Here is a 17,279-nt window from a genome sequence, read left to right as displayed (position 1 = left end):
TGCCCCCAGCCCCATGGCATCCCCCAGCCCCACGGCCCCGGCCCTCCTCCCTGCCCCACAGCGCGAGCCCCTGTCACTGCCACAGCCCCATGGCATCCCCCAGCCCCACGGCCCCAGCCCTCGTCCCTGCCCCCAGCCCCATAGCACCAGCCCCTGTCACTGCCACAGCCCCATGGCATCCCCCAGCCCCATGGCCCCAGCCCTCGTCCCTGCCCCCAGCCCCATAGCACCAGCCCCTGTCACTGCCCCCAGCCCCTGTCACTGCCCCCAGCCCCTGTTATTGCCCCCAGCCCCATGGCACCAGCCCCTGTCACTGCCCCCAGCCCCTGTCACTGCCCCCAGCCCCTGTTATTGCCCCCAGCCCCATGGCACCAGCCCCTGTCACTGCCCCCAGCCCCTGTCACTGCCCCCAGCCCCATGGCATCCCCCAGCCCCATGGCCCCAGCCCCAGGAACTGCCCTGGGGTCCTGTGCCTGCACCCCCAGCCCCACAGCACCAACCCCTTGTCATTGCCCCCAGTCATTGCCCCCAGCCCCATTGTGCCCCCTGCCCCACAGCCCCAGGCCCTGGCACTGCCCCCCGCCCCATCGCACCCCCCCCGCCCCATGGCCCCAACCCTGCCACTTCCCCCAGCCCCATTAACCCCCCGGCCCCCATCACTGCCCCCTGCCCCGCTGCACCCCCCTGCCCCACGGCGCCGGTCGCAGCCCCACGGCGCCGGTCGCAGCCCCACGGCGCGGCCACGCGCAGCCCCGGCCGCTCATCAGCTTCCCTTTGTCTTTATTCAGCTTTTAAAAACCGGAGCGACCCTTCGCCCGTCCCGCGCGGCCAGGGGCTGGGGGCGATGCCCGGCCGGGGGGGGGGGGCAGGCGGGGCCCACGGCGCCCCCCACCCCGGTCCCCCCCCCCTCCCGCCCCACGGGCTCCGGGCAAGCCTCGAAAGGCTTCGCTGGAAAAACGGGGGTGAAACCCCCATTTCGGCACCCGAGTCCCGCCGCCCCCCCCCGCCCCGAGGGTCGTTCCGGGCCGGGACCCCGCCGGACCCCCGAACCGCCCCCCCGGCGCCGGCGGGGCACGGCGGTACCGAACACGCGCTTGGCTCCCCCCGGCCCGGGAACCCCGACCCCGCGGCCCGAAAGCAGCCGGGGCCGAGGCCCCCGCTCCCTCCCCCCCCCCCCGGGGCCCCGCGCGGCCCTTTGGGGACCGGGAGCCGCTTCGCAGCCCGACCCCGGAGGAACGGGGCCTCCCGCGCCCCGGCAGCCGCCGGCCCCGGGAGAGGCTGCGCCGGAGCCGCGGGGAAACTGAGGCAGGACGGGGACGCCCCGGCGGGGGGGGGGGGGCCCGTGCATCGCCTCACCCCCCGGCTTTGGGCCCCCCCGTTGCAATTCGGCTCGTGCCCCGTGCCGGGCGCGGGGGCTCCTTCATATCGGCGTGCGAGCGGCGGCGGGGGGGGCCGGGGGGGGGCCGGGGGGGCCCCTACGTCCGCTGCGGGTCCGCCTTGGCGAAGAGGCGGCTGTGCCAGTAGTCGGGGTTGTCGAAGGCGCAGTCCGAGGCCTCGAGGCTCCGCAGGGGCTTCATGAGGGCGGCGGGGGGGCCGGGGGGGCCGCGGCAGCCGGGGCAGCGGCCCCCCCGGGGCGCCGGCACCGCCTCCATCTCCTCGTAGCCCTGCTCCTCGGCGGCCCCCCCGGGCCGCACGTCGCGGTAGCCGCGGTGCCGGGGGCCGGCGGCGCTGCCCAGCGAGCGGCTCAGCCGCGGCTGCTTGTTCATGTACTCGTAGTCTTCCTCCCGCTCCTCCTCCTCCTCCTCCTCCTCCTCCTCCTCCTCCGGGCGGCGCGGCGGGGGGGCGCCCGCCTCCGAGCCCACCTCCATGTACTCGTAGCCCAGCTCCTCCAGGGAGGCCGGCCGGGCGCCGGGGGGGGCCCCGGGCCGCCGGTTCATGTACTCGTACTCCTCCTCCTCCTCCTCCTCCTCCTCCTCCTCCTCCGGCGCCGAGCCCCGGGCTGGCTCCGGCTCTGCGGCGCGGGGCGGGGGGGGGTGGGGGGGTGGGGGTGAGACACCGGCTGTGCCCCCCCTCTGCTGCTCTGCCAGCCCCAGGGCCTGCGCCACCGCTGTCACCTCCCCCCCAGATGTCCCCCTGCCCTGTTGGGATGGACCCCCCTCCCTCTGCCCCAGAGAGGCAGGAGCCCCCCAGTCCTGCAAGAACGGACCCCCACCCCACACGGGGGGCATCCCACCCTGCAATGAGGGACCCCCACCCTGCATGGACCCCCACCCTGCATGCACAGACCCCCCACCCTGCAATGATGGACCCCCCCCACTCTGCAATGCTGGACCCCCACTTGCATGCACAGACCCCCACCCTGCATGGATGGACCCCCCCCGCATGGACCCCCGTCCTGCAACGATGGACCCCCACCCTGCATGGACCCCCTCACCTGGCAGTGATGGACCCCCGTCCTGCAATGCTGGACCCCCACCTTGCATGCACAGACCCCCACCCTGCAATGATGGACCCCCCACCCGGCAATGATGGGCCCCCCAACCTGCATGAACCCCCACCCTGCATGCACAGACCCCCACCCTGCAATGATGGACCTCCCGCCTTGCAGCGATGGACCCCCACCCAGCACGGACCCTCACCCTGCACACACAGACCCCCATCTTGCAACGGACCCCCCCCACCCTGCAGTGATGGACCCCCACCCTGCACGGACCCCCCCCCGCAATGACGGCCCCCCGCCCCACGCCGCCGGCCGCTCACCCCGGGCGGCGCAGTTGGGGGTGACGTAGCCGTTGGCGTCCTCCTCGCTGCCCTCGGTGCTGGGGGGCGGCGGGGGGTGGCAGGCGCTGTCCCCCCCCGAGCGCCGGCTGCGGCAGAGGCTGCCCCCCGCCGACAGCCCCCCGGCCGGCTCCGGCTCCGGCTCCGAGGCCCCCGCGCCCCGGCCCTCCGACGCCTCCGACTCCCGCCGGCTGCGCCGCGCCGGCCGGCCCTGGGGGCACGGGGGTGACGGTGGGGCCTGGCACCCTGCACCCCCGGTGCCCCCCGGCGCCCCCCGCCTGCCCCCCCCGGTGCCCCCCGGTACCTGGCGGCCGCTGCCGAGGCCGGGCTGGTTCATGGGGATGTAGCCGGCCGGGGGGCTCAGCAGGCTGGGGCTCTGCGGGGGGAGAGGCGGGGGTCACGCCGGGGGGGGACGTCGGGGCCGTGTCCCCCCCCAACACGCCGCAGCAAAGGGGTGAGGGACGGTCGCGGGAACGGGCACAGAGGGGCCGGGGGGGCTGGACCCACAGGGGAGCCCCAGGGCCGCCCGCGTCGCGCTCCGGGAGGGGAAGGGACCCGGACTCACAGCCTGCCCCATGCCATGCCTGGGACCCTGTGCCCCACAGCCTGCCCCACACCGTGCCCCAAACCCTGTGCCCCACAGCCTGCCACATGCCATGCCTGGGACCCTGTGCCCCACAGGCTGCCCCACACCGTGCCCCATACCCTGTGCCCCACAGCCCGCCCCATGCCATGCCTGGGACCTTGTGCCCCATAGCCTGCCCCACACCGTGCCCCATACCCTGTGCCCCACAGCCTGCCCCATGCCATGCCTGGGACCTTGTGCCCCACAGCCTGCCCCACACCGTGCCCCATACCCTGTGCCCCACAGCCTGCCACATGCCATGCCTGGGACCTTGTGCCCCATAGCCTGCCCCACACCGTGCCTGGGACCCACAGCCTGCCCCACGCCGTGCCCAGGACCTTGTGCCCCATTCCCTGCCCCATGCCGTGCATGGGACCCACAGCGTGCCCCACAGCATGCCCAGGACTCTGTGCCCCATTCCCTGCCCCATGCCATGCCCCACACCCGGTCCCGGGGCGGCCAGACCTCCGGGAGGGAGCGGGGGGTCTCACCCGGGCAGAGCTGCCCCGCGGCCGCGAGGGGTAGAGCCCGGCGAGGCCGAAGGAGACGTCCAGCTCCTCCTCCTCCTCCAGCTCCAGCGTATCCACCTCGTCCAGCTCCTTGTCGCTGAGGGGGGGCGGCTCGGCGGGCGGCACCGCCCCGCTCTCCTGCGGCGGGGGCCGGTCAGGGGCTGCGCGGGGCCGGGGGGGACCCGGGGGGGCCGGGGGGGCGGCTCACCTTGATCACCAGGTAGCGCGGGGGGTCGCGGGCCATGCGGGTGAACTCGTTGGCCAGCTCCTTGAAGGTGGGGCGGATGTTCTCGTCGATCATCCAGCCTGCGGGCACCGCCGCCGCTGAGACCCGGCGCCGGGGGCCGAGCCGGGACCCCCAGGGACCGAGCCGGGACCCCCAGGGACCAAGCTGGGATGCCAGGACCAAGCCGGGACCCCCAGGGACCGAGCCGGGACCCCCAGGGACTGAGCTGGGACCCCCAGGGACCGAGCTGTGCCCCAGGGACTGAGCCGGGACCCCCAGGGACTGAGCCGGGATCCCGGGGACGGAGCCGTGCCGTGTCCCAGGGACCAAGCAGGATTCCAGGGCTGAGCTGTGCCATGTCCTGGGGACCGAGCTGGGACCCAGGACTGAGCAGGGACCCAGGGGACCAACCCGGGATCCCAGGGACCGAGCCAGGACCCCAGGACCAAGCTGGGACCCAGGACCAAGCTGGGACCCCGGGGACCAAGCCAGGATCCCCAGGGACCAAGCCAGGATCCCAGGGACTGAACCGGGACCGCAGGGACCAAGTCATGCTGTGCCCCTGGGATAGAGCCTCGGGGACCAAGCAGGATCCCAGGGACGGAGCTGCACCGTGCCCCTGGGACGGGGCCGTGCGGTGCCCCCAGGACGGGGCCGTGCCCCCGGGACGGAGCCCCGCACTCACACTTCACCATGACCATGTAGACGTCGATGGTGCAGATCTGGGGCTGCGAGAGCCGCTCGCCCTTCTCCAGCAGGTCCGGCACCTCGGCGAGGCGGATCCCGGCGTAGGGCTCGGCCCCGAACGTCATCATCTCCCAGAGCGTCACGCCTGCGGGAGCGGCCCGTGAGCCCCCGCCAGCGCCCAGGGGCTGGGGACGGGGACGGGGACGGGGACGGGCACAGGGACGGGGACGGGGACGGGGCCGCGCTCACCGTAGCTCCAGACGTCGCTCTGGTGCGTGTACTTGCCGAAGTGGATGCTCTCCAGCGCCATCCACTTGATGGGCGTCTGCAAGGCAGGGGCCGGGTCGGGGGGTGCTGGGGGGGGTCTCAGGGACACGGAGCAGGCAGGGGACACCCCGCGGTGCAGGGGATACTGGGGACGTGGAGGGGACACGGGGCAGGGAGGGGACACCCCATGGTGCAGGGGATATCGGGGACATGGAAGAGACATGGAGCAGGGACAGGACACCCCACAGTGCAGAGGATATTGGGGACACGGAGGGGACAGGATGCCCCATGGGGTGGGGGGGATCAGGGACAGAGCAGGGAGGGGACACCCCATGGTGCAGGGGATATCGGGGTCATGGAGGAGACACGGAGCAGGGAGGGGACACCCCGTGGTGCAGGGGATGTTGGGGACGTGGAGGGGACACGGAGCAGGGACAGGACACCCCACAGTGCAGGGGATATTGGGGACATGGAGGGGACATGGAGCAGGGACAGGACACCCCACAGTGCAGGGGATATTGGGGACATGGAGGGGACATGGAGCAGGCAGGGAACACCCCACGGTGCAGGGGATATTGGGGACATGGAGGGGACACGGCACCCCACGGCGCAGGGGATATTGAGGACACGGAGGGGACACGGGGCAGGGAGGGGACACCCTGTGGTGCAGGGGATATTGGGGACACGGAGGGGACACGGCACCCCCGGCGCAGGGGATACTGGGGACGTGGAAGGACACGGCCCCCCGGCGCAGGGGACTCTGGGGACGCGGCGCCCGCGGCAGCCCACCTTGACCTCGTTGTAGAAGTACTTCTTGTCGTCGGGGTAGAGCAGGTCGGCGATGCCGAAGTCGGCCACCTGGGCCTGGCTGGGCGACTTGAGGAGCACGTTGCGGGCGGCCAGGTTGCGGTGCACCATGCGGTGCTCCTCCAGGTAGTACATGCCCTGGGGGGGGGGGGGGGTCAGCACCGGGGGGGGGTCCCGCGGCGCCCCGGCCCGCCGCCCCCGCACTCACCTTGGCCACCTGCACGCACCAGTTGAGCAGCAGCTGGGGGCCGATGCCGCCGCGGTTCTTGCGGACGTAGTCGAGCAGGGAGCCCAGGGGCAGCAGCTGCGTCACCAGCTGCAGCTGGGCGCCGGGGCAGATGCCCAGCAGCCGCACGATGTAGGCGTGGTCCAGGCTGCCGATGGCCAGCATGTGCTGCGGGGGCACCGTCAGCGCCGCCGGCCCGGGGGGGCCCCGCGGGCGCCTCCCCCCCCCCCCCCCGGGGACCCCGCACTCACGTCGGTGACGGCGTGGAAGGACTGCTGCCCGCTCCAGTCCTGGATCACCTTGATGCTCACGGGGATCTTGATGGAGTCGCCGTCGGGGATCCAGACGCCCTGGCGGGACGGGGCGGCCCCGGGTGAGCGCCGGGCTGGGGGGGTCCCGGGGAGCCCGGCCCCGGCCCCGGCCCCCGGCCCACCTTGTGCACGGTCCCGAAGACGCCGGAGCCCAGCACCTTCAGCCGCTTCAGCTCCGTCTCCTTGAAGATGCGGGCCAGCACCTTGTTGGCTTTCTCACTGGGGTCCAGCGGCTCCAGGCTCTGCCCGGCGGGAGACGGAGACGGATGGAGACGGACGGGGACGGAGCCGGGGATGGGGATGGATGGGGATGGAGAGGGGGAAAGAGAAGGACAGGGATGGGGATGGCGCCAGGGATGGGGATGGACAAGGATGGAGCCAGGGATGGGGATGGATTGGGATGGAGAGCAAGACAGGGATGGAGATGGGGATGGGGCCAGGGATGGGGATGGAGATGGATTGGGACGGAGAGGGGAAAAGAGAAGGACAGGGATGGAGACTGGTGGGGATGGAGACGGACAGAGACGGGATGGGGACGGGCGGGGGTGGTGGCGAGGGGCAGGCCGTGGGGCTGCCCCGGCCCCTCACCTCGCCCCTCTCCAGGTAGCGCCGCATCGCCCGCTTCTTCTGGATCTTCTTGCCCCGCCAGTAGAGCAGGGTGAGGAGGAAGCAGGAGCAGGAGAGGAAGAGCCCGCCGACCACCATCACCGCGATGACCGTGGGGGTTTTCCTGGGCGCGGAGGGCGGGCGCTGAGCCGGGCTCGGGGGCGCGGGCAGGTCCCGGCAGCCTCCCGGCCCGCCGCCGCGCCCCACGCGCTTCCCACAGCCCTCCCTGCCGCGGGGGCGGCCGCCGGATCCGGCCACGGTGACGGCGCTGGGGCGCGGCGCGGGCAGGGCTGGGCCGGTGCCCCGGGGTGTGTGCGCGGGCGGGAAGGGCCCCGAGCACGGCACAGCACAGCACGGCGGTGCGGCACGGCACGGAGCAGTGCAATGCAGCACAGCACAGAGCAGCATGGCACCGGAGCAGCATTGCAGCAGTGCAACATAGCACGGCGCAGCATGGCACGGTGCAGCACAGCACGGCACGGAGCAGTGCAGCATTGCATGGCATGGCACAGCATGGCACAGCATGGCACGGAGCAGTATAACATGGCATGGCATGATGCAGCATGGCATGGTGCTGCACGGGTGCAGCAATGCACGGCACAGCACGGCACAGTGCAGCACAGCACAGGGTGACACTGCAGCATTGCATGGCACAGCACTGCACAGCACGGCACGGCACGGTGCAGCACGGCACGGCACAGTGCATCATTGCATGGCACGGCACGGCCAGGGCAGAGGGTCCCCGGCGCAAGCTGAGCACCCCAGGACCGATTGGGGCCAGGCAGGGCAGCCCCCCCCCCCCCAAGGTACCTGGAGACGGGCAGCGGCTCCCCCACGCAGTCCTGCAGCAGCGGCCCCAGGCATCTGCGGAGCCAGAGCCGGGGGTGAGACACGGCACGGCCACTCCCCCCCTCCAGCCGGACGCCTGGGCCCGGCCCCGCTGGGGGGGTCCCGTCCCCCCGCCCCCCCGGCGCACCCGCGGGTGCAGTTCTCGTGGCAGGGCCGGCACTCGCGGCTGCCGTCGGGGTACTTGTAGATGGGCCCGCGCTCGCCCAGGATGCCCTCGGGGCAGCGCTCCACGCAGTGCGGCCCGTCCCGGTAGCGGGCGCAGCGGGTGCAGGTGTCGGCGCCCTGCGGGACGGGAGGGCGCGTGAGGCCCCGCGGGGAGGCCACCGCCACCACTGCCACCGCGGGTCCCCGCCGGGGCCGTACCGAGCCGTTGCAGGTGACGCTGCCCTCCATGCGCTCGCACTCGGGGTGGCACTCGAAGCACTCGCTGCCCTGCGCGAACTCCCGCGTCTCCCTGCGGCGACGGGGCCAGGGTCAGCGGCCAGGCGGCCTGGATCCCTCGGCCCGTCCTGCCCCGCGCCCGACCTGGGGTCCATCCCAGGATCCCACCCTGCTGTTCACCCCGGGTCCATCCCGCCCTGGGGACCGTCCCATCCCAGTACCCACCGCAGGGTCCATCCCGCCAAGGTACCTGCCCGAGGTCCATCCCTCCCTGGGGTCTCTCCCATCCCTGTACCCACCCCGGGTTCGTCATGCTCCGGTACCTTCCTTGGTCCATCCCGCCCTGGGGGTCATCCCATCCCAGTACTCATCCTGGGGTCCATCCCGCCCCGGTACCTGCCCCGGGATCCCTCCCGCCCCGGGGTCCACCCCTCTCTGGCACCCATCCCAGCACCCATCCTGCTCCAGCACCTGCCCTGGGGACCCTCCCACCCTGGTACCTGCCCGGGGGTCCCTCCCGCCCCGGGGTCCCTCCCGCCCTGGTACCCGCCCCGGGGTCCCTCCCGCCCTGGTCCCCTCCCGCCCCGGGGTCCCTCCCGCCCTGGGGTCCCTCCCACCCTGGTACCCGCCCCGGGGTCCCTCCCGCCCTGGTCCCCTCCCGCCCCGGTCCCCTCCCACCCGGGGTCCCTCCCGCCCCAGGGTCCCTCCCGCCCCGGTCCCCTCCCGCCCGGGGTCCCTCCCGCCCTGGTACCCGCCCCGGGTCCCTCCCGCCCTGGTACCCTCCCCGGGGTCCCTCCCGCCCCGGTCCCCTCCCGCCCCGGTCCCCTCCGCACCCCTGGAAGAAGTGGCAGGAGGCGACGCAGACGCCCCGGCGGCTGTAGTGGCGGCAGGACAGGCACTGCTCGGGGCCGGGGCCCCAGCACCCGTCGGCGGAGCACAGCGGGTCGCACACCTTCCCCTCTTGCTCTGCGGGGACGGGGGCTCAGCGGGGGCCCCGCGGCCCCCAGACCGCCCCGCCGCCCCCCGGCCGACTCACGGCACTTGCTGCGCGGCTTGTTGTTCTTGATGTCGAGGTCGGCGCGGCGGCGCGACAGGGCGGCCCACTGCACGGTGTGGTAGTAGCAGAGGCGGCGGTTCTCGGTGATGTACACCTTGCCGGCGCTGACCTCCCGCAGCGAGCGCAGCCCCAGCGACGTCACGTTCTCGTTCTTCATGATGAGCAGGGAGAAGCCGCGGCTGCGGGGCGGCCGGTCAGGGCGCCGGGGTCCCCTCCGGCCCCGGGGACGCAGCGACGGGAGGTGGTGGGGACGCAGGGATGAGGGATGCAGGGAGGGGAAGTGATGGGGATGCAGGGATGGGAGGTGGTGGGGACGCAGGGATGGGAGGTGGTGGGGATGCAGGGGTGAGGGATGCAGGGAGGGGAGGTGGTGGGGATGCAGGGATGAGGGATGCAGGGACGGGGATGCAGGGACGGGAGGTGATGGGGACCACAGGGATGGGGATGCAGGGAGGGGAAGTGATGGGGATGCAGGGATGAGGGATGCAGGGACGGGGATGCACGGACAGGAGGTGATGGGGACCACAGGGATGGGGATGCAGGGAGGGGAAGTGATGGGGATGCAGGGATGGGAGGTGGTGGGGACGCAGGGATGAGGGATGCAGGGATGGAGATGCAGGGACAGGAGGTGATGGGGATGCAGGGATGGGGATGCAGGGATGGGAGGTGATGGGGATGCAGGGATGAGGGATGCAGGGACGGGGATGCAGGGACAGGAGGTGGTGGGGACGCAGGGATGGGGATGCAGGGATGGGGATGCAGGGAGGGGAAGTGATGGGGATGCAGGGATGGGAGGTGATGGGGATGCAGGGATGGGGATGCAGGGATGGGGATGCAGGGACAGGAGGTGATGGGGATGCAGGGATGGGGATGCAGGGATGGGAGGTGGTGGGGATGCAGGGATGGGGATGCAGGGATGGGAGGTGATGGGGATGCAGGGATGGGGATGCAGGGATGGGAGGTGATGGGGATGCAGGGATGGGAGGTGATGGGGATGCAGGGATGGGGACACGGAGACGGGAGGTGATGGGGACCGCGGCAATGGGGACCGCGGCGATGGGGACTCACTTGTAGAGGCTCCGTCCCCCGATGGTGACGAGGTTGGAGAAGACGCTGAAGTTGTGCATGTGCTTGGGCCAGGACTGGATGTTGAGGTAGCCTGGGGGGACGCGGGGCCGGGGTCAGGGTGGCTCCCGGCCGCCCCGGCGGGTCCCAGAGGGTCCCGGCGGCCCCGGTGCCCAGCTCACCCGTGATCTCCCGCACCGTCCGGAAGACGTTGAGCTTCTCGGGGTCCAGCGCCGAGATGTTGCGCCAGGGATCCCTGCGGGAGCCGGGGGCCGTCAGCGGGGCCGGGACACAGCAGCGGCCCCGCGGCCCCGCGTCCCCGCTCACCCCTCCAGGCCGGTGATGAGGAAGTCGAGGTTGCCCAGGATCTTGGTGCAGTTCACGAAGGTGTCGATGTTGCTGGAGTCCACGGTCTGGTACTTGCTGCCGGCGCCGGTGCCCTCGCAGGCTGTGGGGACGGGCGGGTGAGGGCCGCCCCATCCCCATCCCCGTCCCCGTCCCGTCCCCGTCCCCTCCCGCGCCTACCCTTGGGGCACAGCCCCGAGCAGGGCTCGCACATCTTCAGCCCGTTCTTCTCCACCTCCATCTTGTCGTTGGGGCAGGCGCGGACGCAGGAGCTCTGGTCCACCACGAAGTTATCTGCGGGTGAGACGCGGGGTCAGGCCCCCGCCCGGACGCCTGGGTCCCGCCCGGACGCCTGGGTCCCCGCTCGCCCCCGCGCCCCGCTCACGTGGGCAGCTCCGGACGCAGATGCCCCCGTACTGGTACTTGGTGTCGGGGTTGGGCTCCAGCTGGAAGGTGAGCTTGTTGTAGATGAGGGGCTGGGGGCAGAGCGGCACGCAGGCCCCGCTGTCGTTGAAGTGCCGGCACGCCTGCGGCGGGGACAGTCAGCGCCGGGGCGGACGCACGGACGCAGCCGCACACGGACGCACGGACGCAGCCCCGCAGGGACGCGGCAAGGGCACGCGCGGACGGACACGGGGTGCACGGACACACGGACGGAGTGATGCACGGACGCAGGGATGGACGGACACGGGGTGCACGGACACACGGACGCACGGCCAGCATCACCCCACGCCCACCCCGCGGTGCAGGGGTGAGACCCCTCCCCACGGAGGGGCCAACAGACGGACAGACACGCGGATGCACAGACGGACACACGGACACCTCCCTTGCGTGGCCAGCGTCACCCCAAGCCCGCCCCGGGGGTGCACGGGGGAGACCCCTCCCTGCAGACAGACGGATGGATGCACGGACGGATGCACGGATGGATGCACAGACAGGCAGATGCATGGACACACGGACACCTCCCTGCCCAGCACCGCCCCAGGGGGGACCTTCCCCACGGAGGGGCCACCGGCCGCCCCATCCCACCGCGGACGGACGGACGGACGGACGGACAGAGGGGGGGAGGGCGGGCGGGCGGCCGGGGGGCACCTACGAAGCAGTGGGTCTGGCGGGGGCCGGTGCAGCCCCCCGCGCACTCCTCGTGGCAGCACTCGTTGGGCGCCCGCCCGAAGCAGCGCCCGTTGCACTGGGGCGCGCAGATGGTCTTCGTCACTGCGGGGGGGTGGCGGGTCAGCGGGGCGGCCCCGGCCCCCCCGCCCGGCCCCCCGCCCGGCCCCCCGGTACCCACGTTTCTGGCAGTCCTCGGGGCCGGGGCCCCAGCAGTGCCCGCCGCAGCTCTCGTGGCACGGGGCGCCTGCGGGGGGGGGCAGCGGCGTCAGCCCCCGGCGCCGCCCGGACGCCTGGGCCCCGCCGCGCCCCCCCCCCCCCCGGCACTCACAGCTCTTGCCGTTGTCGCCCACCACGGGCTCCAGGCGGGGGTCCCGCATGATGTCCCGCCACTCCACCGTGTCCACGTGGCAGAGCTGCTCGTTCTTCTCGATGTAGACGCCGCCGGCCAGGATCTCTGCGGGCCGGAGCGGGGCGCTGCGGGGGCCGGGAGCCTCGCCGGGCCGGGCCCCCCCTCCCGCCCCCGCCCCGCACCGGGGTGACGCCGCGGGTGCCTTCGGCCCTCCCCTCCTCGTCCTCCCTCGGAGCCTCCCCAGCCCTTCCTGCGGCCCTGGGGTGCACGGGGGGGGCGGCACCGCTATGGGTGCACGGGGTGCATGGGGTGCATGGGGGGATGGCACCGCTATGGGGTGCACGGGGGGATTGCAGCGCTATGGGGTGCACGGGGGGGATTGCAGCGCTGTGGGGTGCACGGGGGGATTGCAGCGCTGTGGGGCGTGCAGGGGGGGCCCGGGGGCCGGCAGCGCTGCGAGGGGGGGCTCATGCCGGGTGCGGGGGGGGGCGCGGGGGGGCTCACCGGTGAGCTGGTCGAGGCCGAGGCGGCGCAGGGCGTGCGTGGTGTTGGGGTTGTAGTTGAGCAGCACGAAGAGCGCGAACTTCTCCTCGTAGAGCTGGGTGCCCCGCACCACGCGCAGGCTCTGCAGCGGCAGCGCCCCGAACACGTTCATGGCGATGAGGACGTAGCCCGTCACCTCGCGGATGGTCTGCGGGGGGGGGGGGGTCAGTGCACGCCGTGGGGCGGGACCCCCGGACATGGACCCCCCCCGGACACGGACCCCCCCCCAGACACGGACCCCCCCGCGGCTGCGCACCTGCAGGAAGGAGAGGTCCTGCGTGTGGTCGATGAGGACAATCTCCAGGTTGCCCATGACGATCTCGCAGTTGTTGTACATCCTGTGCAGGGTCTGGAACTGGTGCTGGGCGTCGCCCGTGACGCTGAGCCCGTTGAGGGTCCCCGCGCACACTGCGGGCGGCACGCGTGGGGGTGTCGCACACGCACGGGGGGCCCGCGCCGCCGCCGGGGCCACGTCCCCCTCCATGGCTGCGTCCCCATGCGGCGGCCCTGTCCCCTCCCTGGTGGCCTCATCCCCATCTCCCCCATGGTGTCCCTGTCCCCCCTTGATGGCCATTGACACGTCCCCCCATGCTGGCCACATCCATGCTGCCCATGGTGGCTTTGTCCCCTCCTCGATGGCCCCGTCCCCCTCATGGTGTCCTTGTCCCCCCCTTGATGGCCATGGCCACGTCTCCTCATGGCATCCCCGTCCCCCTGTGATGGCCACGTCCCCTCCTTGATGGCCATGGCCATGTCTCCCCATGGTGGCCATGCCCATGGTGTCCTTGTCCCCCCCTTGATGGCCATGGCCGTGTCTCCCCACGGCATCCCTGTCCCCCTGCAGTGTCCACGTCCCCCTGCGATGGCCATGTCCCCTCCTTGATGACCACCGCCACATCCCCCGGTGGCAGCCATGTCCATGGTGGCCTTGTCCCCACCTCGATGGCCATTGCCACGTCCCCCCGTGCTGGCCGTGTCCCCCCGCGGCGTCCCCATCCCCGGCTCGCCCCGCTCCCCCCGCGGGCGCCCGAACCGGCCGGGCGAGCTGCGCCCCGCGTGCGGTTGCGCAAGGCCGGCGCCGCGGGCAGGGCCCCCCCCCCCAACACCCCCCCGCCCGGCGCTCCCGGACTTCGGCCTCCCCCCACCCGGACGCCTGGGCCCCTGCCCGGCTGGGCGGCGTGGGGGGCGGCAGAGGCGCCGAGCCCCCTCGCCCCCCCGGCGCTGCCCGGGCCCCGGCGCGCACAGGGCCCCTTTGTGCGCGGGGGGCAGGATGCGGCCCCCTCCCCGCCGCCACGCACAAAAGGGCGATTGTGGTGCCCGGGGGCCCCCCGAAACCCCCCCCCCCCGCCCCGGGGGCAGAGCCGGGGGGCCGCGCTGTGCCCCCCCCCAGCGTGAGTCAGGCCCCCGCACGCCCTGGGGGGGCGAGGGGGGGCCGCGGCGGGTAAATGGCAGCTTTGTGCCGGCGGGTCGCGGGCGGGGGCAGAGGGGCCCCGTGCCCCCTCCCCGGCGCGGCTGCCGGAAGCCGGGGCCGCCTGCAGAGACCGGGCAGCTCGGTGCACGCGGAGGCCGGGGCGCGCGGCCCCCCCCGCCCCCCCCGCCCGGGGCCGCTGGGGCAGGAGCTATTTCCATCGGGGAAGGGGCTATAAAAAGGTCCCAGCTGCCTCCGGGTCTGGGGGAGGGCGGACGGGCTCGGCCCAGCCCCGACGCCGCGGGGATGGGCACAGCTGGGAGAGCACCGAGCCGGGGCGCTGGGACCCCCCCGAGGCACCGGGGTGGGGGGCAAAGGGAGAGCGGGGGGCGCTGGGCCCGGACGCCCGGGCCCCGGGGAGCGGAGCGGGGCGGCGGGACCCCGGGAATCCCGTGGGCAGCGGCGCGGCCGGGAACAAGTGGCACTTTGAGCCGAGGCCGGTGAATCATTAACCGCGGCACAGAGGTCCCGGCGGCCGGATCCGGGGGCCCTGGGCCTCCCCGCTCCCCGGGAGCCGCGGCACCGGCCAGGGTGGGGGGGACCCGGCGTCGGGGCAGCGCGCGGCGTCGCCCGGCCGGGCGTTATCAGCGCGGGGCCCCGCTGGCAGCTCCGGCACGCCGCCGCTATCTGCCGCATGCCATCGCGCCGCCCGCGAGGCCCCACACCAGCGCCGCGGAGAGGGCCCAGGCGTCCGGGGGAGGGACCCAGGCGTCCGGGCCCCCCTCTCCCGCCCCGGCCAGGCGGGGGGAGCGGGGCCCCGACCTCCCGGGCCTCGGCGGCACAAAGGGGGTCTGTGTGCGCGGGGCGGCCGCTGCCGCAGGGCCGGATCCAGCCCCGGTCCCGAACAAAGGGGCACAGAGCTGGCGCCGGGCACCGGCCCCAGCCGCCCCGCGGAGGGACGGGGACGGGGGGAGACGGGCCGGGGGGCGGCGGAGCGGGACGGGCACCTGCGGGCTCCCACGGCCCCCGCGCGAGCTGGTCCCAGGCCCTCGTGCACGGCAGCCCTCGTGCAAGGCGGCCCCTCGTGCAAGGCGGCCCCTCGTGCACGGTGGCCGCTGTCCCCCGCGCGAGCCGGCCCCAGGCATCACCGGCAGCACGCGGCTGGGCACCGAGGTGCCAGCGACGGGTGCCCGGTTCCTTCCTCCGTTTCTCCCCGTCCCCAAACCGCCCCCACCCCGCGACGCGGCTGACACCGAGATTTCACACCCGCGCGCACCCCCGGCACGCTCGCCCGGCTGACGTGCGCCCGGCCCCACCTTCGCGTCCAGCCCTCGATGTTTTCGTTTTGGGGCTGAACAACAACTCCCGGGCGGCGCTTCCCTTCCGGCACCGTCCCCCCGCCGCCGCTTTCGCCTCCCCGGGACGGCGGGGCCGAGGCCGGGAGTCCCCGTTGCCCCCGCGGCTTGGACGGGGCGGGCAGGGCCGGGGGCACCGGGGGGCCCGGGGGGCGGTGGGGCAGCGGGGCTGCCCGCTCCGGGGGGCCGGGGGAGGCCGGGCCCGGATCCGGATTCCGGCGGCGCTGCTGGAGGCGCCGCCGATCCCGAGCCTAAAATTAGGCGGCAGCTGCAGGTCGCACAGGTGCCGGCGGGCGCCGAGCCCCCGGGCCCGGCCGGGGCCGCGCCGCCCCCGCAGCCCCTCGCTCGCGGCGTCGGGGCGCAGCCCCGGGAACGGGGAACGGCCGCAAACCGCCGCCGGGACCCCGCGCCGCCCCGGGACGGCCGGTCCCCCCCGCGCTCCGGGACCCCCGCGCCCCCCGTGCAGCCGCGGCGCCGTCGGGGGTACTGGGACGTCCCGGGAGCCCCCCGCAGCCCCGCGGTCCCCGAGCGCTCCCGGTGCCCCCTGAGCGCCCCGGTCCCCCCGGGCGCTCCCGGTCCCGCCGCGCGGCCCCGGCACGGCCGGGCGCTCCCGATCGCCGCGACCGTCCGGGATCGTCGCGCAGCCCCGCGACCCGCCACCGTCCCGGTCCCCCCCGGTCCCCCCCGTCCCATCGCGCGGCCGCGGTGCCGCCGAGCGTCCCGGAGCAGCCCGGTCCCCCCGGCCCCCCCCGCGCTGCCGGTGCCGGTGCCCGGCGCTCACCTGCCTGCGCGGAGCCGGCGGCCGGGCCGCAGAGCAGCAGCAGCGCCCAGGACAGGGCGCCGGGAGCGCGGGGCCGGGGCCGGGGCCGGGCCATGGTCGGCGCCTGGGCGCGGAGCCGCGGAGCAGGGCCCGGCGGGCGGCGGCGTGCCCGGGCGCGGCGGGGGGAATGCACCTGGCGCGGGGCCGCCGGGGCGGGCCGGGGCCGGGGCGGGCCGGGGCGGGGCGGCGGCTCCCGGTGCGCCCCGGCCGCCGCCGCCCCCCGGGCCCGGACCTCCCCCTGCCGCCCCCCCCCCGCCCCGGGGCTGGGCACCCCCGACCCCCCCCCGCGGGGGACCCAGGCGTCCCGGCACCGGCCCCGACGGGGCGAAACCTGGTCCCGCCGCGGGTCCCGCCCCGGGGGGAACCTGACCCCGCTGCAGCCCCCCGGGACAAAGCCCGGCCCCTCTGGAGCCCCCGGCCCTCTCCAGCCCCCCCGGAGCAAAAGCCTGGCCCCACGGGGGGCCTCGACCTCATCCAGCCCCCCAGGTCCCTTGGATCCCCCAGGGTGAAGCCTGGCCCCACCAGAGCCCCTCACATCCATCCAGCCCCCAGGAGAAACCTGGCCCCACTGCAGCCTCCTGCCCCTCCGGGTCTCCTGGGGGGAAGCCTGGCCCCACTGCAGCCCCCAAATTCTCCATAGCAAAAGCCTGGCCCCACTGGGGCTCCTCAACCCCATCCAGCCCCCTAGGACAAACCTGGCCCCACTGCAGCCCCCCGACACCCTCAGGTCCCCCAGGGTGAAGCCTGGCCCCACTGGAGCCCCTCGCATCCATCCAGCCCCCCAGGACAAACCTGGCCCCACTGCAGTCTCCCAGCCCTCTCCTGCCCCCCCCAAGGCAAAGATCTGACCCTGCTGGGGCCCCTCGACCCCATCCAGCCCCCCAGGACGAAGCTTGGCCTCCCACAGCCCCCCAGGACCATCCCGGCCCCCTGCCAGCCAGGTCCTGCCTCA

The 17,279-nt window shown here is 74.5% G+C and overlaps 1 protein-coding gene across 2 annotated transcripts; it reads right to left on the bottom strand.

Moving 5' to 3' along the window:
- Window positions 1-763: 763 nt before the first annotated feature.
- On the bottom strand, window positions 764-16,456 carry ERBB3 (erb-b2 receptor tyrosine kinase 3). 2 transcript variants are annotated; one of them, XM_064498518.1, is made up of 28 exons: window positions 16,289-16,456; window positions 13,001-13,152; window positions 12,706-12,892; window positions 12,181-12,306; window positions 12,031-12,096; window positions 11,836-11,954; window positions 11,125-11,266; window positions 10,920-11,033; window positions 10,722-10,842; window positions 10,577-10,650; window positions 10,398-10,488; window positions 9,309-9,508; window positions 9,106-9,238; window positions 8,255-8,345; window positions 8,019-8,173; window positions 7,853-7,906; window positions 7,025-7,166; window positions 6,559-6,678; window positions 6,377-6,475; window positions 6,108-6,293; window positions 5,882-6,037; window positions 5,075-5,150; window positions 4,824-4,970; window positions 4,121-4,218; window positions 3,895-4,050; window positions 3,083-3,154; window positions 2,761-2,989; window positions 764-2,011 (listed from the first exon to the last, which is right to left on the bottom strand). In XM_064498518.1, the coding sequence occupies exons 1-28, from the start codon at window positions 16,380-16,382 to the stop codon at window positions 1,476-1,478; spliced, it is 3,936 nt and encodes a 1,311-aa protein (XP_064354588.1). In that variant the 5' UTR covers window positions 16,383-16,456; the 3' UTR covers window positions 764-1,475. The 2 variants fall into 2 exon arrangements, with proteins under 2 accessions (XP_064354588.1, XP_064354587.1); XM_064498517.1 differs by having other exon boundaries at window positions 12,031-12,306.
- Between the last annotated feature and the right edge of the window lie 823 nt (window positions 16,457-17,279).

This window comes from Dromaius novaehollandiae, chromosome 28, assembly GCF_036370855.1.
Source record: "Dromaius novaehollandiae isolate bDroNov1 chromosome 28, bDroNov1.hap1, whole genome shotgun sequence".
Classification (NCBI taxonomy): domain Eukaryota; kingdom Metazoa; phylum Chordata; class Aves; order Casuariiformes; family Dromaiidae; genus Dromaius; species Dromaius novaehollandiae.
This window is presented reverse-complemented; position numbering and strand designations above follow the sequence as displayed.

Bases quoted from the DNA above. Each gene is read 5' to 3' on its own strand.
- ERBB3 (XM_064498517.1), bottom strand. From the start codon at position 16,382: ATGGCCCGGCCCCGGCCCCGGCCCCGCGCTCCCGGCGCCCTGTCCTGG. The intron at 12,307-12,705 runs GTGAGCCCCCCC...TCCGGCCCGCAG, and splicing joins CGGCCTCGACCAGCTCACCG to AGATCCTGGCCGGCGGCGTC. The intron at 9,239-9,308 runs GTGAGTCGGCCG...CCGTCCCCGCAG, and splicing joins CAAGCCGCGCAGCAAGTGCC to AGCAAGAGGGGAAGGTGTGC.